Consider the following 20,742-nt stretch of genomic DNA (forward strand, 5'->3'; position numbering starts at 1 on the left):
CACCTGGGAAGGGAGCATACGATGATCCAGCTGTGGGGGACCTGGATGGAGTTAGAGGCTCTGGGCCGCTGTGGCCATCTGAGGGGTGAACCAGCAGGTAGAAGATCTAAACACCTGCTGTGTGCCCCATGTGCCCCCAGCTTGGGGGGATCCTGCGTGGGACCTGCACGAGGGGCCAGACCCCAGCAAGGAGCTGCCCTGGCCTGCTTGGCAGGCCAGCAGGGTCTGGAGCACTGATGTCTGTTGTGTGGGGACCCCATGGTAAGTGCATTTAGCTGTAGTTCTGAGTCCTCGGAGAATCTGAGTGCCTTCTGCAGCTGCTGTGGGGTGCAGTGGGGCCCTGTGGCCTTGAACACAGGAGGGGCTGGAGCTGGTGCTAACCCCCTGCCCAGAGTTGCGGACAGAACCAAGCTGCCCGTTGCCTATTCCTCCCCTCACCCTGGCTGTGAGGACGCAGGCTCCCTGAGGGCTAGTGCCCTCTGCTCTGTGGGTTTCAATTTTGCATTTCCAAATAATTTTTGGCTTGGAGAACGAGAGAACCGAGTTACCCCGTGCTCTTGGCCCGGCTCACCCACAGGCAGCAACGTGTCACTCTCCAGTTTCCTGCCCTCCCCTCCCCCAGTCTCACTGCAAGGGGCAGCTTGTCCACCTGTCCTTGTCCGTCGTGACCCTGGAAGAGTGTTGTTGGTGAGTGCTTAAGAAGAAACTCACATTCTGTGAGGCGCATGCCTTTAACCTGGGCCATCCTGTGGCCTTTGGAGCACACAAAGGGATTGCCACTGTCACCCCTGACCAATCCCAGAACGAAGCGTCACCCCAGTGACCCAAGCCCAGGCTCCCTCTTGGCCTGCCTCCGGCTCCCTTTCCCTCCTCCGCCCCCGCCCAGCCACCTGCCCGCTTCTGTCTGCCTTTCTGGGTCTGTTCATCTCTGCTGAGTCCCTCGATGGCCCCGGCCCTGCCCCTCCCTCCGCTGCCTCCCACCTCATTCCTCCCACTCCTAATCCTGCAGGGTCACAGGCACGGACAAGGCTCCTGCGCAGCTGCCCAAGGTGGCAGACATGGTGGAGAGCGCACCTGTGCAGTTCTGGAGGCTCCCCAAGAAGGTGACAGGTGCCAACCTTGAAGGAGGACAAGTCAGCAGCCTTGGAAGACATCCAGGCAGCAAGAGCAAAGGCCCCGAGGCTGGACAGAACACAGGGGGCAAGCAGGGCAGAGGTGGAGAAGCCAGCAAAGACTGACACCCGAGGCCTCTCCAGGCCGGACTCCCCAGCTTGGCACTAGAGGCCAGGCCAGTGGGGAGCCAGGCTTGTGGCAAACAAGCCACAAAGAGCCTCAGCAGACCTCCAACACCCTCGTGGGCGGCTGGGCGGTAGGCTCAGCTCTGAGGATCCTGGGATGTCCACGGCCTCACCCCTGCTTTGGAAGAAGCCTGCAGAGGAGAAATGCAACCAAGGCTCAGAAAAAGTTTGCATGCCGGCTGTTGGCTGTTGACCCAAGGAGTGCCTGTTGCAATGCCCAGGCACACGTGTAAAGTCAGAACCCCAAGCGGGCGTGGGCGCTGCCTCATCTCCCAGGGCCGAGTCCAGGAAGCAACGTGGCCCCCACTCAACCTCCACCATCCTCAGAGGACAGGGTTCACTTGCAGAGGGTTCCCACTGACCCAGCATGCAGCTGTGAGCACCCAATGCAGGGCCAGGGTTGATGGTCCCCATGGCAACCGCCCAAAGCAACCTGTAGAGCAGAATGACACAAATTCAAGTGCCAGCTCTAGCTGGGGATTCATGGAGCCCTGGGCTGTCACTCACCCTCTTGGGGCATTGGCTCCTTCTTCCAGAGAGTGGGCTGGGGAGTGGAGGCCGGGCCCCACAGAGCCCTCCTGGCCGGGCTGCTTGGTATTCTGACGAAAGCTGTTCTGTTGCTGGTGGTGAGGGCTGCCTGGGTCAGCAGGATCCCAGGCAGGCTGGGGACCTGGGCATTATGAGGGAGTGGCAAGCTGTGTATCGCCAGCAGCTGGATCCTGGCCAGTGTCCTTAAGTCACCGAGGGTAGTGAGGTAGCGTCAGGATGACTGGCAAGAGCCCAGTAGCCTGCCCGGCCTCATTAGTGATGCAAATGGCTGGCAGGGGCCATAGGGGAGGATGCTCGGTCCCCAGCCAGGATTCTGGAAGGGAGGTGCTGGGAGGAGCCTGTCCAACCAAGCCCAGGGGACCCTTCTGGTGGGTTAGAGGTGAGCAGGGACCTGGTGACAGGGCGGAGGTACTGCTGGCAGTCCATCAGTGGGAAAGGGTCACTTGGCACAGCACACAGTCCTGCTGGCACCCGAGGTCATCTCAAGCCCTGGGAAACTATGGCTTAGCTGCCTCCGGGTCATGCCCGCCACTTCCTGTCAGTCCCTGCCCAGCTGGGGCCGTGCCATACAACATGGACCTCTGCCTGACTCAGCACCTGGGCGCTTTTGCAAAGGCTGCCCCCCACCCAGTCACTCCCACCCAGCCCTGCAATTCTCTTCCTAGCACCAAGGGTCTTCCATTGGGCTCTTGGGTCCTTAGCCTGGACAAAGGCCCTGATCCTGACTTGGGGGAGTGTTCATGGTTTGGCCTGGGAGCCCATTGCACTGGCTTACCCAAGAGAACTGAGGGCTCAGAGCTGTTGCTGTGGGAACAGCTGGGCCAGCACTCTGAACACAAGTTGTGGGGACCCAGTGTCCTGGCTGCTTTGCTCCCACCCTGCACCACTGAGTCCGGCTTAGCCTTCTGGAGGTCCCTGCGCAGCTTCAAATTGGATGCTCCAGATGTCAACATCTGGACAAAGAGCCCTGCCTCTCTCGGCCACCCCAGCACAAGCCTTCGGGACCACCAGGGCTGTAACCCAGCCATGTGCCCATTCAATCACTGAGGCTGGCGGCAGCTGCATTCTCATTGGCCAGGTTGGGGTCCCAGGAGGCAGGGGGCTGGGTAGGATCCCCTTGTCCCCAACCGCACCCGGCAAGCCCCAGATCAGGATGGCAGGCTTGGCTCCTGGCCCTGGTGGCTCGAGCAGGCTCCCCAAGTGGAGTGAACCAGCAGATGGAAGATCTTCCTCTCTGTCTCTCCTTCTCTCTGTAAATTTGACTTTCCAGTAAAAATAAATCAACCTTTAAAAAAAAAAAAAAAGAAAAGAAAATAGGGATTGGGAGGACACTCAAAGAAAGTGGGCGGGACATCCTCCTTCAAGCTATGGAAGGCGCTGTCTGCTGTCCCTGCTCAAAACTTCAGAGGAAAAACCAAGGGATGTAGGCAGGGCCCCGGGAGCCACGGGAGGAGCTGAACACCATGTTAAATATGTGCTCTGTGGCTTGCGCTGGTCCCGCCAGGCCAAGTCCCAGCCCGAAACCCTGGCATCGCATGTGGGCACTAGTTGGAGACCTGGTTGCTCCACTTCCCGTCCAGCTCCCTGCTAAAGTGCCTCAGAAACCAGTGGAGGATAGCTCAAAGCCTTATGACCCTGTACCCACATGGGCTCCGGCGGGGTTCCGGGCTCCTGGCTTTTGATTCGCTCAGCTCTAGCCATTGCAGCCATTTGAGGAGTAAATCAGCAAATGGAAGATTCTCTCTCTCTGCAACTCTGTATTTACAATAAATAAATAAATCTTTGTATAAGGATTTATTTTATTTTTATTGGAAACCCAGATATACAGAGAGGAGAAACAAAGATTTACGTTCACTGGTTCACTACCCAAGTGACCACAACAGTTGGAGCTGAGTCGATCTGAAGCCAGGAGCTTCTTCTGGGTCTCCCATGTGGGTGAATGGTCTCAAGGCTTTGGGCTGTCCTCTAGTGCTTTCCCAGCCACAAGCGAGAAGCTTGGTGGAAAATGGAGCAGCCAGGACACGAACAGATGCCATATGGAATCCTGGCATGTGCAAGGCGAGGACTTGAGCCACTAGGCTACTGTGCCAGGCCCTAAATAAATAAATCTTTAAAAACAAAATTAAAATTGCTTGAAGAACATGCAGACCAGTCTCCACTCCAGGAGCCTGGGACTTGGGAGGGGCTAAGCAGAACGCCCTGATAACCGGATTGCTTCAGGGCGATGGGGACCCTCCAGTCACCGCAGAGGCGTCTGCATTGGCAGGGGCAGAGCCAACATGGGGTATTATGGGAAACTGAGATCCTCAGAACTGAGGGGGCAGGGTTTGAGGCTGAGTCAGCCTGGAGGGTCCCAGCCATCATCACGAGAGCTGGTCCCACTTGGTGTTCTTTGGGATAGCAGGAGGTGGGCCCATTGTGTAGACCATGAAGACACTGGTGCTTGGGGCAGTCAGGGCACTGGGCAGCTTGTCCAGTGTCAGGCAGCCTTCAGGGCAGCTGAGATCACTGTTAGAGGCCACGGGGCCTTTGCTGGGTCTCTGGTATGAGTCCTGCTCTGTTTCTGACCCAATCCCTGCTGAGGAGCACCCTAGGGGGCAGCAGGTGACAGCTGGGTCCCTGTCGCGTGGGAGACCTGAGCGGAGATCTGGACTCCTGGCTTACTGCTATGGGCACGTGGCGAGTGTGCCAGCGGGAGAAGTCACTCTGCCTCACGCTCTCACGCTTTCTTTTCACCTTCCAAATAGACAGACATAAATAAGGAGTTACAAAACTATTAAAATAAACCCAAAGCTGGCTCTGGTGGGGTGAGGGCAGAGTCTGTCTCCCATCCTTTCCTTCCCTGCAGCGAAGCCCGCCCTGTGGCCTGCTACACTTCCCGGACGCACTCTTGTTGTTTAGAAGGGTTCCTTCTGTGCTCCCTCCTGCTGCTGTGGCAGGGCACCACGAGGAGGCATCGGGAACCCGGTGCACCGTCAGGTGGGCTGGCCAGGGGCTGCTCGCCCATCAGCGCCCTGCAGGCCTCATGCTCCTGGCGTGCACGCCGGGCTTCGCCGGAGCAGGCTGGGCAGCGGCGCCGATAAGCCGAGCTGGGCACTTATCAACCCCAGCAGGAGGGATCCGAGGGCTGGGTGCAGCCCACGCTGTGCCCTGCGCAGGGGGCAGTCCACAGCCTCCAGGCCCGGCAGGGCACACTGACTGGCCGGCTGCCCAGGGACTCGGGTTGGCTGTTTACATCTGTGACTCAGCAGGGACACAGGGGAGGAGCCACCCCAGCTGGCTCCTTCCAAACCCTGCCTCTGCCCATCACCCACGGGTTCCCTGGCCCCTGGCAGGTGCTCAGGGTGCCCAGCTGTGAAGTGGGCACAGCCAGGGTGGGGGGAGCTCAGAGAAGTCACAGATGGGAGGCCCTGGTGAGTGCTCATGAGTGCTGCGGCTGGGAGGGTACCCTGAGTTCCCGAGTCAGGACGCAGGTGGTGGGAGGGTGAGGATCCATCACCAGGCAGGATCTGCAGGGCAGGAACTGGGCTGCCGCTGCCCCTTCCATCTTGTATCCCTTGCTCTGCTTTCCCTGCCTCCAGTGGGGCTTGGAGACTCAGAGGATCAGAGGGATAAGAGGCCCAACACCCAGCAGGCTTCACTGAGTACACATTCCCTAACTCACTGCTTTAATCCTACTGACAGCCCTCAGAGCAGACCCTGTGGTTACGGACCCATTTACAGTGGAAACATGACTCGACCCATAGCCCAAGGACCGAAGTGGGTGCCAGAGCTCCAGTCATCACGCCCAGGTTCCAGGGCAGCAAAGCTAGGGTAGCCCAAGCTGCCACTTTGGCCTTCGCCTGCGGCAGACCCAGGCTGAGGTTCAGAGAGGTGTGGGTGAGGATGGGGCACCCTGGGCCATTAACCAGCATGCCCCACCGGAGCCTCTTAGAGGCTGGAGGCCAAGGAAGAGACAGAGCTGGCCCCAGGGCGGGTCAGTGACTGCCCTCGAGGTGTAGCTTCTAAGGGGCCAAAGGATACCAACGAGTGCCTCCCCAGGGCTGTGTGCATGTGGCTGAGTGGCTGAGTGTGGGGTCTGCAGGGCAGTGTAAGGCCCTGGGACCCCTTGGAGAGCACTCAGCATCTTGGCCGCGCCGCCCCCCCCCGAAACAGGCGCAACAGCCCCTGGTGTGGGGACACAGGGTGGATGGCGCCAGCTCTCACAGGTCTCCCGAGACCTGGACACTGCTCTCCTGGGGTGCAGGAAGGGCCCAGCAAGCCTCCTCCTCAGCCTGCCCTGGAGGGCCTCGGCCTCCTCGGCAGCTCTGCCCCAGCTGGGCACCTACACTCCGGAGGGTCTTCAGGGACCAGCTTTTGCCCAAGGAGTGGACATTTATATGGCATCTGACACCTCCTCGGGGACTCTCAGCTTCAGGAACTTGCTCCAGCCTTCCCCCTTCTTCCTGCTGCTGCCTGGACTTTGAGACGTGATGGCTAGAACTCAAGCAGCCACTCTGGTTCCTCGAGGTGGTCCTGACAGAGGAAGGCACTGTCAACACAGTACCTGGGGAAGCAGAATGGCATCTGAGTGCCTCCTGGCTGACTAGGAGCTGTCACCAGATCCTGTCTGGGGCCACATGCTTCTGGTGTCTGTCACAGGAGGGAGAAAGTGAACCACCACCAAACCAGGGACCACAGTGATTGGGGGCTTTCTGTTGAACTTTGCTGGGCCTCACTCTGAGCACTTTAGGCCCTCTGAAAAGGCACCGGTGCAGGGTCCCAGCTGCAAGGGGGTGGAAGGTGGATAGAAAAATAGGTCCAAGAGGCCTAGGGCAAAGGGGGCCGTGTGGGCTGGTGCTGACTGCTGCTTGGGGGCCTGGGTTCAAGCCCCAGCTCTACTTTTGATTCCAGCTCCCTGCTGATGTGTACCTGGGCCCCTGGCACTGTGGGGAAGCTGGAAGGTACTCCCCGCTCCAGACCCAGCCCTGGCTGGTCTGGAGGAATTTGGCAAGTAAATAGCCAGTGGCAGATTTGTCTTTTTTCAATTATTTACAAAGTTACCACAGTGGGTTGGAGGTCCTGGGAAGCAGCAGCCTGGGGCAGAAGCTTCAGGCACTGGTAGATCAAGGTGTGTCTGTTCTGACTGGGCCATCCCACAAAGTCAGCCTCCCTTCCCAGGAGCCCTGGGAGGAGTTCAGTGTGACTGGTTGCCCTGGGTACCTGCCCAGCCTCGCCCTGTGCCAGGGCCAGGGGAGCAGAATCTGCTGCCTGCCCAAGCTATGGTGCAGCAGGTGCAGGAGGCCCCAACAATGCCACTGGACACCTGCCTGAGAGGGGGGAGGACTTGGGCCGGTGCCTGAGGAGGGTAACTGCTGGGTTGTTGGACCTGTGGGACCTCCAGGGCTACCTGCAGTTCGGCCTAAGCCACGCAGGGAACAGATGAGGTCCTGTGAGGACAGGCATTCCAGGGCGGGGGGCACTCGGGAGACCCTACCAGAGCAGCTGTTCCTTGATTCCGTCATATCCTGGCCCATCTTTATGCTTATACCTTAAGGGAGGCAATGACGGCTAGACAGCCTCAGTTTGCTCATCGGGAAATGGGACAATAACAAGGCTCCCACCCACAGTGGACTCTGTCATCCCCACGGCTCCACTCCAGCTGGAAGTCTCCCAGGCCTACCATCGATCAAGGGAGGGGTCTCAGGACCCAAGGCTCCCTGCCCTTCTCCCCATGCTCATGTGGCAGCCTTGGCCTGTGTCCTCCCTGGCCCACTCAGGGGACTGTAGCCCTGGGGACGGCCGGCTGCTGCAGAGGTGGCCCACTCTCCTCTGCTTCTCTCTGCCTCCAGCATTGGGCAGGGGTGCGGCACCCCAGGTTGTGACATTGAGTAGTCTCAAGGGTAGTAGCACAAGAGGTATGAGGATGTGGGCAGGGATGGGAAGGGGGCACAGGGGAACCCCTGAGGCAGGGCAGCCAGGCACCTGCCCCTGCACCATCACAGGCAGCCCCAAGCGGGCACCCCTGGCAGTCCGGCCTCCTGCCTGCCATCCCCTCCGGCCCACCAGGCCTGCTCCGCCTCTGCTGCCCTCTTGCCCTCAGTCCCAGGGCTGTGGCTGCTGCCTGGGGCCCCAAAGGCTAAACGCACGTGCAAGTACGCAGCTGCATGTGCTGCCCGCACATGCACACGTGGCCCCCCCACATGCATGTGGGGAAATGGAACTTCAAATTATTCAGTACCAAAAAAAGTTGGAATGAATATGTATTATATGGAACTATGTAGATTTGAACTTCTTTGTACCAAAATATTTTTCCAAAGATTGATTTATTTGAAGTCAGCTTCACACTGAAGGGGGTTGGTTGGTTCACCATCCCCCTCGCTCACCACCAAGTGGTCACAATGGCTAGGACTGGGCTAGGCTGAAGCCAGCAACTTCATCTGGTTCTTCTAAATGGTTGGCAAGGGCCTAAACACTCAGGCCGTCGTCCACTGCTTTTCCCTAGCCTCTGGCAAGGCGCTGGATTGAATGTGGAGCAGCTGGGACACAAACCAATGCCCAGGTGAGAAGCCAGCACTGTAGGTGGTGGCTTTACCTGCTATGCCACAACAGCAGTCCTCCCCCCACCCCAAATAAACATTCTTTAAATGGCATCTTTACTCAAACTTTCTAATGAGTGTGCCCTGTGGATATACAGTTGCATGCATTTGTGCATCGTGCGCAGATCCTGTGCAAGGACAGCGTCTGCATGCATCCCAGCTAACCGGCCACACCCAGGACTGCGGGGCAGGCAGGACGATGCTGACCTGCTGCAATGCACCCACAGCTTCTAATTCCATGAAGAGCCCAGCGTGCCTGTGTATCTGTGTGCATGCAGGCATGCGGGTCAGTGAGCCTGTGCACACCTGCGTGATGGGTCCCCTCCCTGAGCCCCTGCCACGTGTCATGACCTCTGAGGCCAAGACAGACCAGGGCTCCCAGTGCTTCGGGCCCAAGTTCTGCCCTGCAAGCAGCCAGCCATCTCATGTCGCACCCCCGTGCACCTGGGCAGCAGCGGCCCCACCCTCGGGGGCCTTGGCTTCCCCTGCCATGTGGGCACACAATGAGGGGCAGAGACCATCCTGGACCACGCAGGGCACAGGGCCTAGCGCCCTGCCCCAGGAGTGCTGCAGGTGTCAGCGGCTGCAGCCCCGGCTGTGCCTCTGCTGCTGTGGCCTACACCCCACCAGCGTGGGAGGCACAGCTTCCTCACTCCTGGGCTTACCCCAAGCAGCAGCCCTCAGGTCTGAGACCAGTGAGCATGTTTTTTTTAGCTCTGAGGCCTTCCCAAAGGCCTGGCCCAGAGCTGCCACCAGCTGATAGTGACAGGAAGTGCCCAGGCTCCAAGTGCTCCTCCTGATAACTCTGGCAGCACCCACAAGCCCCTCACTGGCCTCCCATGCCCTTATCAGCTGCAGCCAATGTCTTCCCTGGCTGGAGCCCCAAGCTCACCTCTCTGACCCTCCGGAATGTTTGCAAACTCAGCTCTGGGGGGTAGGAGGGGCCTGCAGTGGCTGGGGAGAAGGAGCTCCACTGGGACAGCACCTGATGCAGGTGGGGCAGGACAGGGGCTCCTTGCACCCCTCAAGGAATGGCCAGAGGAAGGCAGGGGCGCTCCCAGCTCTGTCCCAGCCCCTCCCAGCTCAGATCCCCTGCACCCTGCAATCCAAGATGCCTGCCAGGGCACCCTGGGGCTCAGCTGACTTGCCATGGGCTGGCCCCATCTCAGAGCTTGCTCAGGGTCCCAGCTGTGTGCCAGCACAGCACTAGCTGTGGGTTACAGCAACAAGCAACAAGCTCTTGGCCCCGGGACTAGTGAGGCTGCCCAACGACCGGAGGGCCCAGAGTGGGAGTGCTGCCCACAAACTCACAGACCAACTTCTTCTTTAAAGAAAAAAAGTTTTATTCTTATAATCAGAATATTCTAATAAAAATATTATCTTATTAGCTACCTTTACTCTCTGGGCTTGCCTCTGTACCGGACGTACTCAGCTCCCTGAGGTAGGCCCCCAAGGGCCCCTCCCTCCCCCATCCCAGAGCCCCTGGGAGGGCAGGGATGGGGTACAGGGCGGGGCTGGTGGGAGGCAGGGAGGGAGGAGGGGCGGGCAGCACCTGTACTCAGGACGCCTGCAAGAGCCGAGTGTGCTGGAGCCCAGTTGAACCCTGGAGCGCAAGACTGGAAGGAGACGGCAGCCTGGGCCGCAGTGACGGCTCCTGAGCCAGCTCCCAGTCCCAGCCAGGCACTGGAGCGCAGGTGCACAGCGTGGACTCGGGGAAACAGGAACAAGGCAGCCAGAGGTCTGCATCCTCAGGGGCAGACTGGAAGTTGAACACCCCCTTCGTAGCCAGACAATGACAGTGAGCAGACGGCCCGGGCATCTGCTCGTGTGGCTCGCTTCCCTCCAGTAAGGCACCTGTGTGAGGACGGTGGCTGCACGGTGTGAAGGCCCTGCTGGGATCCTGCTGTGGAGCGGCCGCTGCAGCAGTGGACCTGGGCTCGTGCTTTCAGGCAGCTCCTCGGACCCCCTTTCTGCCTGGGTCCTCGCCCGAGTCGCCCCGAGCCGAATTAGAATGGAGACAGTCTCTTGGCATCCGGGGCCAGGCCACCACAGTACCTGGTGGGGGACGGCCCTCACTGCATGCGGTCAGGCTGCAGCTGCGGGGCCTGGTACTGCACGAAGGTGGTACCTGCAGGGGCCGCAGCAGAGAGGGCCTGGGGCATGGCGGCGGCCGGGTAGCCATAGCTCACGAAGCTGGTGGCCGTGGCAGGAGAGGCGGCATATGGGTACTGGTCATAGGTGGCTGGTGGGTACTGAGCGTAGGCTGGGCTGGCTGGGGTGTACTCCAGGTAGGGCGAGGACAGTGAGGGCACTGGGGCTGCAGGGATCACCACGCTGGGCTGCACGATGGCTTGCGGGTAGACGTAGTGCGGAGTGAGCCTGCGGGCCAAGCACAGGGTCAGATGGGCAGGCAGAGCTGGACTCACACGGGGGGGATCTGAAAATCGACGACTTCAACACACCAAGGGCTAGCGTCTCACGGAGCTTGGGGCCCCACCGTGTAAGCGCTCTGGTCATGTCTGCCAAGTCAGCCGTGCCATCACCCCCGGCCTCCTCTTTCCCAGCCTGCCCCAGCCAAGCCTTCACCAGGACACCATGCCTGCTTCCCCCCACTGCACCTGTGAATGATGGAACAGGCAGAGAGGCACAGCCTGCTTGGCACAGTGTTGCTACCTCATGCCAGGTACTGGGAGTCCCCACCCCACAGCCAAGGGAGGCCAAGAGTGGACTGTGCTCCTACCCATGGGAATCACCAGGGAAGTCCATTGGGGCAGACATCTGGCCCAACGGCTCAGGGTGCAGGGGGAGGAGCTATCATATCCCTGTCCTGCCAATTGATGCCAGCCAGGCCTGGGGGGCCCAGGAGGCCTGCCCTGCCTGGAGAGAAGACACAGGCATGCCAGGTGTGCCCAGGGAACGCTGGGGAGCTCTCCGTGGGGAGCGTTGGGCTCAGCATACCCCAGGGCACTGATGGATGTCAACAGGCCAGGTCATCCCTTGAGATCTCAGGCCACACCTGCATGCAGCAGGATTGAAGGGGGCAGTGGGGGCTAGCTGGTAGGAACACCTCCCTGAGGGAAACAGCTTCCTACAGAGTTAGAGGCAAGTGGCACCGGTCACAGCATTCCAGACCCAGCCAGCCAGGGCTGCCAGCCCCTCAAGTCAGCTGACTGGGGTCTGTCCTTGTGCCAATCCACGCCATGTCATGGACGGGCCTGGAAGACAGCTCCTGGGGGAGGTGGTAGCGGCACTTGGACGTGCCCACTGATGCAGGACAGGCAGCTCCAGAGACAAAGGGTGCTGTGGGGGGAGGAGGACACGTGACAGAGAGGCCCTGGCTCAGATTGGTAGAGGCCATATGACCTTGCCCAATAGCCACTGCCACTGAACAGCACTCACTTGGGCAGAGTGTGAGGTTCAGGAGAAAAACTGCACGTGGGGAACAAGTCCGGAGTCAGAAGGTGACCACCCCGGCCAGGGCCCAGGGTCTGGGTGCTGCGGGCAAGGCAGGGTGGCGCAAGTGCCGCAAGTGCTTGGGGGAGGGGCGGGTGGCCCTATTCTCCAGGGGACTTCCAGCTCCCTGCCCAAGAGTCAACACGATGTCACCCTCACACTGGCTGTTTATCTTCCCAGGCAGGTGCAGCAGCCCCAGCTGTTGCCATGACAACACACACGCTGGCTAGGCGGGCAGGGTCCCAGCAGCTCACACAGGTGATTTGCGTTGGATCCTGAAACCCAGGCGGGTGCTGCCAGGAACCCTGCAAGCGTGCCTCCTCTCACTCTCCTAGCAGCCTCAGCAGCCCCACCTGCCTGCCCCCTGGAAAACATGGCCTGGGCTCAGGTTCAAGTCCTGCCATACCTCCAAGCTGAAAGACACCTCACCTCTGTGCCACAACATGGCAGGCAGCAGACACGCAGCCCTGCCCTCAAGGCAGAACAATCTCAGCCCAGAAAGCACGGGTTCCCACCCAGGTTAGCGCTGTGACACCTGCAGGTTCCTCAGAGACAACTGCCCCGAGAACAAGCCAGTACTGCTGTGGGCCAAGTCACGAAGAGGCCGGAGGTGCAAGCCTGAGGCGGGGGAGCCTGACGTGTGGCCAACCCTCCACCTCCAGAGCACACCGAACCCTCAGCTAGCACCTCTCACTCCAGCCCTGCTCACCTGGGCAGCTCTCCGTGTTCTGGCAGGCTTGGCGGGGCACAGAGGGGAATGAAGGTCTTGGGGCAGCAGGCACAGACCTCACTGAGAAGGAGGACCAGGGAAGAACAGATGCAAGGAAGCCAGCGTTGGTGCGGTGCCCGGCAAGCTGCCCGTGGCATCCGGGGTGCCCCCCCAGCCCCTCGGAAACATTCCTCAGCGCTGCAAGCCTGGAGCCCAGAACTTCTCCAAACATGGGCAGTGGCGCCCCCAGCTCAGCCCAGGCACCCTTGAGCTGTGTGCTAAAAACGCAGGCCCCCCCCCCCCCCCCCCGAAAGCAAAGTCAGACAGGGCCAGGAGCCTGCACTGATGGCTCCTGGGCCACACGGAGCAGCCAGGTGTGAGGATGGATGCCAGGCCTGGGCCGTTGCATGCTGCATGGAGTTGCCAGAGAGGCTCCTGCCCCTGCCTGCTCCCGCTCTGCCAGTATCGTCCCCAGGCTCTGCCTCGCCACCACCACCTGCTCTGGCAAGGACATGTGGAGCAAGGGGCTCTCCGACCATCCCACTCAGCATCTGCACCTGCAGGGCGTCAGCTGTCCCTGTACATGAGGAACCCAAGGCGGCTCACAGAGCAGGAGCTGCTGTTATCCCATCTCCCAGCTGAGGCCCGGGGGCCTTAACCAGTGGCCGGGCAGTGCCTGGTTCCTTCTGTTGGCAGCCTGGGCCTCACACTCGGCTCTCAGTGATAGCAGCTCCGAATCTGCCATCAGATGAGGCCTGAGGACAGGAGGGACAAGGTGGATGGAGCCAAGAAACCCTGTGGAGCAGGGACCAGGGCTCTGGGACCCTCTGCACTTGGAGATGTTACAGCCTCCTCTAGCCAGTTTCCCCATCTGCAAACTGGGTCTTCTGGGGACTGGGCTCAAGGGCCTGTGCTTAAACCATGGCCTTTGACCATGATGATGTAGCCCTAGAGACGAGGGCAATATCTGGTCTGCTTCTATCACTCTGCCAACACCCCTAACTTCCAGGGCAACGTCCATTTCTTCCTGCCCCCCATGCTAAGGTTAGGGAACCCAGCCATATAAAGACACGGCCAGACACCTGCAATTCTCACTAGTGTCACAGCCACAACACCCAGGCCTGAGGGGTGTGGCAGAGCGGGGACTGGGACAAGATTGCAGCAAGGCAGGCCCTGAGAGCCAGGACTCGCCAGCCTTGGCCACCTGCCAGGTGCTCTACAGCGTCCTCCTCCCAGCTTCTGCAGGAGGCACCCCAGCGCGCCTTGGTGCAGGCTGGGGAGGATGGCAGGTCCCCACTCCCCCAGGACACCCAGCCCTTGCACAGGCATAGTGCCCAGGAGCCCTCTGGGAAATGGCGTATCAGAGGACAGCTATCCCAGAGCTATCCCAGAGAAATTGGCACCCAAAGGTTAGAGGGCCCAGGCCAGCGGGGTGACCCATGCCATTGGGGTGGTCCTTACCCTTGCCACAGTGCCCTGTCTGTGCCCCAGAGCTGTGTGCCATGGCCAAGCCACGCTCACAGTGTCACAGGGCTCTTCCATCTCCTGGCTCTCCAGGGCATCCAAAGACAATCTGTCAGCCCACCCACACCTGGGGGATGCCAGCTGGGAAGTAGCTTCCCAGGAGAACCATCACTCTGCAGAAGCCTGGGTCAAGGGGCACGCAGGGCCGTATAGGATGCTGGATGCATGCACGTGGCCGGAAAGGATGGGTGCTTGGGGAAAGATGACTCAGGGGTTCTCTGCCGTCTCTCATGCTAAGGACGGTAGAATCCCATATCCCCAAATCATGCAAGGGCTGCAACAGGCCATCACGGAGGCCAGCGGCCCCACAGCACCCTGGGACAGGTGTGCAGGAAGAGCTCGGCAGCCTCTGCATGGCATGAGGGCGCATGGTGGGAAGAGCTCCAGACTTGGTGCAGAGTGAAACCCAAGGGGACACGTCTCCTCTCTGGAAGCCAGTGCCACACACACACACACACACACACACACACATACACACACACACACATACACACACACACACCCCAGAGCCTCCAGGCCTAGACCCCAGCACTCCAAGGACCTGTAGCACAGACTGGTTGGAGGCAACAGCCCAGCTGCCTTGCTTGTCCAGACCCCAGGGACAAGTACTGCTGGCCCTCAGTCCCCCGTCTGTAAACCAAGATACCAAGGAGCCCTGTGGCGGGGCTGGTACTCTTGTACAACAGGTTAAGCCACCACTTGAGATACCAGCATCCCCTATGGGCGTGGGCTCCTGTCCCTGCTGCTCCACTTCTGATCTAGCTCTCTGCTAACGCACCTGGAAAGCGACAGCAGAAGGCCCAAGTATTAGGCCCCCGTTCCCCCGTGGGAGGCCCAGGTAGAACCCAAGGCTCAGCCTGGCCCAGCTCTGGCCACTGCAGCCACTGCAGAGTGCACCACAAGTACATCTTTCCCTCTAACTTTGCCTTTCAAACAAATGAATCTTAGGAACCTCACCCAGGCTGGGCAGACGGCCTGGGCCCCTGAGCAGGGCATCTGCAGACTGCCCGCAGAGCAGGGCCAGGATTAGGGGCTGGCAGTGCCCAGAAAATTGGCTACCCACTGCCCCCTACTCAGAGCAGAACTCAGTGAAAAGTAACTGGCCACAGCCCTGCAGGATTCATTTTCTGAACATAAAGCCACCTCTGAAAATAAAATCGAAAAAAACAAATGAGCCCATTTCACTTTTCTGCTGTCTGGGGCCTCATTTCACTAAGGAGGGGGCCAGCGTGCCGCAGGAGGGCAGCCTGGCGGGCAGGAAGCCAGGCCCCAGTAAGCCTCCCGGGAATCCCCCACAAGCTTCAGGGGACATTCAGGCTCCCTGGGGCCCAGCAAACAAGTGTAGAGGGCTGCAGGCGGCAGGTGACACGCTTGCTCTGTGACCCTGGGCCAGGCTTCCCGTTGAACTTCTCTTCACCTCAACTCTGAACCTCCCCCAGAAAGCTGTCCTCCACCCTCCACAGGCATGGCCAAGCCAGTCTTCCATTTGCTCAGACCCAGGGCTCTAGAACCTTCTCAGTTGCCTCTTTCACACACCCTTCAACACACACCCAGCATCTCACAGAGCTGCATCACAGCGGCCACAGCGTGGTCGCGCATATCACACGGTGCCTGGTGCCTGAGCCGTCCCCGGGACCCAGCTGCAGAAATACTTTCCCCATCTCCTCCGTTCTGGGGCATGTCAGGGGGCCGCAGCACTGGGAGCCACCTCTCTGTTCTTGGGAGTCCCCTACAGACCAAAGCCCGACCCCTTGATCAGGGGCTTCTGGAAGATTCTTTCCAGCCCCAGCACGCAGGGTTCCTCCTGCCTGAACAAAGGACTCCTTGGAGAGGACCGCAGGACCCACCCGAGGGTTCCTATTACAGCAGACACACAGACAACAGGTGCAGCATGGGCGCCTCCCTCCAGACGAGCTGCCAAACAGGAAGTGATGACAGCGGGCAGCAGGGCCACTGTCAGGACACCCTGAGGGTGAAAACGTGATGCCACAGGGTCAGTGGGGGGAAGGTGGCATGGCCAAGCCTCCTGCCCCTGCTGCTGGGCACACACTGCGTGACCACTCAGGCACCTGCTGTCCCTGTGCCTGGAAGGCTGTGCCCCAGGGACTGCCAGAGCCAGTCTCTGTCCCCTGCCTGCCATCACATGCCACCTGGCCACCGCCACCTGCATGCCAGTCTCTGTGCCCTGCCTGCCATCACATGCCACCTGGCCACCACCACCTGCATGCAGGATCTTCCCTGGCTTTACTGACTTCTACTGCGAAGCAGCAACAAGACATCCCAGCAGCTGCCACGACAGCACGAGGCCCGCGGCCCCACAGTGGCCCATCACCTCCACCCCAGGGACAGCATCACACGGGACCAAGTGTCCTCTGCCCTGGGGACCCAGGCACAGTGGGCCACCCCAAGCTCTGTCCAGGATGGATGCCCACGCACGAATCTGTAACATATGCAGATTCATGCCCCCAGCTGGTGCCCACTTCCTCTTCCGCCATACTCAGCAGCCCCAACCCTGCCCTCGTACACAAGGACCACATCTGGACACACAGGGCCAGTGATGGAACGCAGGGACAGGCTTGCAGCGTCCCTAGCCCCAGGGTCCACACCCCCTGCCTCCCAGCTCCTTGGCCCCCAACACATACACCTCCATGACCTGAGCATGCCGCAACGGGGGCACCAAGGGCCTCACTAGCAGGACACAATGATCCCAAAAGCTCCACACTCAGGGGGCCGGTGTTTCTGGCCCAAGTCTACCGTGTGTTGAAGGCATGCTAGATGTCACGTGCCAAGCCCCACACCCACCAACAGGTACCTATGCAGGGAGCCTGCGACAGGCCAGGTCCCTAGGCTGGCACAGAGTAAGACTCCTACTCAATGGGCACTCAGCCCCTGGCAATGCCCTTCAAGGACAGGGAGGGGACCTGCCCCCAGCACAACAGCTGGCCCTTCAAAAATAACCCAGGCAAGCCTCCAACGAACCAGGCTCAAGATGAAGCTCGGTCCCTGGCCTGCATGGGGTGGATGGCACCCATGGGCACCAGGAGGCTCTCACCGTCTCGGCCAGCCTCCTCATGCCCACTGCTGTGCCAATCACGCAGGACAGTGGGCTGCCACGGAGCATCTCCCCACACCTACACCCAGCCGAGCTAGGTACTGGCCAGCCTAACAGGACAAAGCAGGAGCAAGGGACCTGGCTAACATGCAGTCCTGTGGGGGCTCCTTCCGGCCCACGGGACCTACCCATACACAGCCCTAAGCCACCCAGCCTCAAGCTGAGGCTGTCGGCCTTGGCATGGTCCAAGCCTTCTGCCTGGAGCCACAGCATCCACCTGGGGAAAGTTCTAGCCAGCAGGCGAGGGGTTAACCAGTACACACACATTGGTGCCCCCCACCCCCCGGCCAACAGCAGGCCTGGCCTCACTGCCAGCCCCAAGCTGACAAAACTGACCGCTGAGTCAGGCTGGGCCGGGTTCCGGGGCCTGATTGTTCCCAAAGACAAAGGGGACGCTGACCGTCCAACTCTTGGGCTTGGCCAGCGGGCGGGAGCTCAGGACACGCCGCTGACCCGGGCAGCTGGCTTGGCCGCTCTGTGGCGACACACCCTTGCTGGCCTGGCCTCTGTCAGGTGGGGGCAGGGATGGGGGCGCAGGCCTGCAGACACTTCAGTCTTACGTCTGCAGCAAAGGCAAGGAGACAGGCCTCCGACCCCTGGTCCCCGCCTGGTCTCCACTCCCTAGCAACCACCAAACACAGCGAGGCCTTTTGGTAGACACAGGTATTAAATGGCCAGCTGCAAACTGAGTTATAAAACAACAGGGCCTCGAGTCAGCACAGCTGCACCAAAGGCAGACTGGCCCTTGCCATCCTCGCGCAATGACATACGTGGTCCCTGCCTGCACAGCAATGCTCTGCGATCCTGGACCAGCCATTGTGCTACCTCACCACCCTGGACGGGCTGGCCTGCCTTTGGCTCAGCATCCCCACAAGTGAACTTAGGCTAGGGCGAGACCCACCCTCAGAGACTATGGGGACAGGAAGGCAAGTGTTGGGCACTCGCTCTGTGTCACTGTGCCATATGGGAAACTACACCATGACCCCAGTGGGCAAGTAGTTGAGCCGGGAGTGGAGCCTGGCTGTGGGGCCCGTGGCGACAGTCTGAGCAGGGCCATACCCTAAGCTGGGAAGGCTATCTGAGGCCCTGCTCCTGCCTGGGGGTACCTGGGGAAACCCAGCAATGCTTAACGCCCACACCAACACCCTCGAAGGCTTGCCTGGAGGGGCACAGGCAGCTATGACACACACCAAGGCGCAGGGGAATCGGCAACCATCAGTGGCCACCTCTGCCACTGTTCCTGGACAGGGAGCATGCGCAGAGGCCACAGCCAGCATCCTGAGGTTCCTTAGTGTCTGTTATCACTAATGGCCATGCCAGGCCATGGTAGGCCACAGCGGAGCCACAGGTACCCTCCAGACAAGCACACAGGGTAGAGACATCACCCAGGGCACAGAAACCCTGTGGTCAGCTGCACACCGAGCCTGACCTGCTCCACAGCACCCTCAGCTATGCTGCCCATCCCTCCCTGGCACACACATGTGTGTATGTACACACACACCCAGACCTGAGACCCAGAGACCTGATCAACACTAGGGAAGCACTGAGGACTTCAAAGCAGGGGCCCTTGGTGCGGCCACACCCCTCCAGGGGGTGGGGACACCCCTGGATCACCCACGTGAAGCAGGTGGCCGAGTCCCCTATACCCTCCCCAGGCAGCTGCCAGGCCCATGATGGCAGAGAATGGCAGAACCATGTTGCTTCAAGTGGAGTCACCTGGAAGTCGGCAGTGACCACCTTAAGCATGCCGCACCTGCCACAGGCTGCGCTCCCCTCCCCCCACCACCATCCTTGCACCAGGCTCCCCAAGTCCACAGAGAGCTCGAGGCAGGCTGTACCCCATTTCACAAGTGGGTGGATAGGGGTGCACACCCAGGCAATCCCCCCACCTGTTCCCTTGCCGTGGCATGGACAATGCCATCTGCCTCTCCCAGGCTCATCTGTCCCTCCCAGCCCCAGAATGCAGCCGTGGTCACTGTGCCCAGCCCAGGACGCGACAGCTGGTGGCCCACTTCATCCCACCTCCCAGGCCTGCCCACGCACTCACCCATAGGTCCGCTGGATCAAGGTGGGATGTAGCTGCTGAACACCAACGGCAAAACCTAGAGAGAAGGGGGGCGGGGGCAGCACCGTGGAGGCCGCGTCCACTCACCTCCCCACTCACGGGGACAACCCACTTCCTCTCTGCCCCAGGGGACTGGTCCCCACGCCATGGGAATGACCCCCGCACTGATGGCTGCCCACCAGGGGCCATGCGCTCCCACCCTGAAGGGGCCAGGCTCCCCAGCTGCAGTGGCTCTGCGGGTACAGACAGCTCTGGATACGGACAGAACTCCTGCTCCAAGAGAGGGGGCAGCCCTGCCTGCCCAACAGCTCCCAGGACCGCGGCACAACGCTCTCACCTGTCTGCAGGCTCCTGGGCTTGGCGCCCAGATAAGCCAAGTTCACGTTGGCCTTCCGGCCGTCGATGATGGGATTAGGGTCTTTGCAAGCCCTCTCAGCTGCCGCCCGGTCAGCCATGGTCACCTGGAGGAGCACAGGCAGTTAGGGGCACGGGTCACTGGGTTGGGGGGCCAGGGCAGAAGGCTCAGTTCCATAGGGCGGGAGGGGGTGGAGGCTGCTATTCAGGGCACCTGGGCCCGGACCTTCCCTCCGGCCCCCCCTCCCAAGAACACCAACAGGGAACAGGGTAAACAGACCCTCAAAGGGTAGGCCTGATTCCCCTGGCAGGAAGCTGACAAATCTCCCCTCTGGAGTCCACCGCCAGGCCGGCTGGAGATGAGGTCCCCTTCCCCTTAAACTGCTGCTAATCTGCGGCGTTCAAGGGGGTGCTGCGCACGGGGAGGGGGAACGTCCGCTGCCGGCCCACTCGCTGTCCCCGAGACACCCCGAAGGCGGCCGTCGCAAACTTGGGCGTCCTAACCGAACACAGCGGATCTGGCTGCGGCGGCGCGGTGGGGGCGGGGAGGGCGGCAGGTGCGGGCGCCCGGCGGGCGGCGAGGCCCTCCGGAGGGCCAGGGCACGCGCCCCCGGCCGCCGTGGCCGGATGCGGGGCAGGGGCGGTCCGGGAAAGGGGTGCGGGCCCGGCCGCGGGGGCGGGGGGACACTCACAAAGCCGTAGCCGCGGGACTTGCCCGTCTGGCGGTCGGTAATGACCACGGCCTCTTCGATGTCCCCGAAGCCCTCGAAGTACTTCCTGAGCGAGGCGTCGGTCGTGTGGTAAGGGAGGCCGCCCACGAAGATCTTGGTGAACGTCGTGTCCTTCTGGGAGCCGTGCATGGCGCCGGGGGCGGCCGGGGGCCGCGGGAAGCCCGCGCTCGGGGCGCAGGGCGCGGGCTGCAGCAGCATGGGGGGCGCCCCGCCGCCTACGGACCCGGGCCGCGCGGGGCTGCGCTCATGGGGGGCGCCGGGCAGCGCGCGGGGCCACGCGGGGAGCCCGTCCGGCAGCCACGCTCCTCCTCGGCCGCTCGGCGACGCGCTCCGAGCCGGCGCCGCGCGAACTCTGCGTCCGGCGCCCGC

General features: G+C 61.1%; 1 protein-coding gene across 2 annotated transcripts; it reads right to left on the reverse strand.

Moving 5' to 3' along the window:
• Positions 1-9,744: 9,744 nt before the first annotated feature.
• On the reverse strand, positions 9,745-20,742 carry RBM38 (RNA binding motif protein 38). Of its 2 annotated transcripts, none has more exons than XM_004585920.3 (4): positions 20,335-20,742; positions 19,626-19,749; positions 19,271-19,325; positions 9,745-10,804 (listed from the first exon to the last, which is right to left on the reverse strand). In XM_004585920.3, exons 1-4 carry the CDS (start codon positions 20,569-20,571, stop codon positions 10,498-10,500), a joined length of 723 nt encoding a protein of 240 aa, XP_004585977.2. In that variant the 5' UTR covers positions 20,572-20,742; the 3' UTR covers positions 9,745-10,497. The 2 variants fall into 2 exon arrangements, with proteins under 2 accessions (XP_004585977.2, XP_058535451.1); XM_058679468.1 differs by lacking the exon at positions 20,335-20,742 and adding an exon at positions 20,147-20,232.

The sequence above is a fragment of the Ochotona princeps genome, chromosome 22 (assembly GCF_030435755.1).
Source record: "Ochotona princeps isolate mOchPri1 chromosome 22, mOchPri1.hap1, whole genome shotgun sequence".
Lineage (NCBI taxonomy): Eukaryota > Metazoa > Chordata > Mammalia > Lagomorpha > Ochotonidae > Ochotona > Ochotona princeps.

Bases quoted from the DNA above. Each gene is read 5' to 3' on its own strand.
- RBM38 (XM_004585920.3), bottom strand. From the start codon at position 20,571: ATGCTGCTGCAGCCCGCGCCCTGCGCCCCGAGCGCGGGCTTCCCGCGG. The intron at 19,750-20,334 runs GTGAGTGTCCCC...GTGCTCCTCCAG, and splicing joins AGTCCCGCGGCTACGGCTTT to GTGACCATGGCTGACCGGGC. The intron at 10,805-19,270 runs GTGAGTGCGTGG...CTTGGCCCGCAG, and splicing joins TTGATCCAGCGGACCTATGG to GCTCACTCCGCACTACGTCT.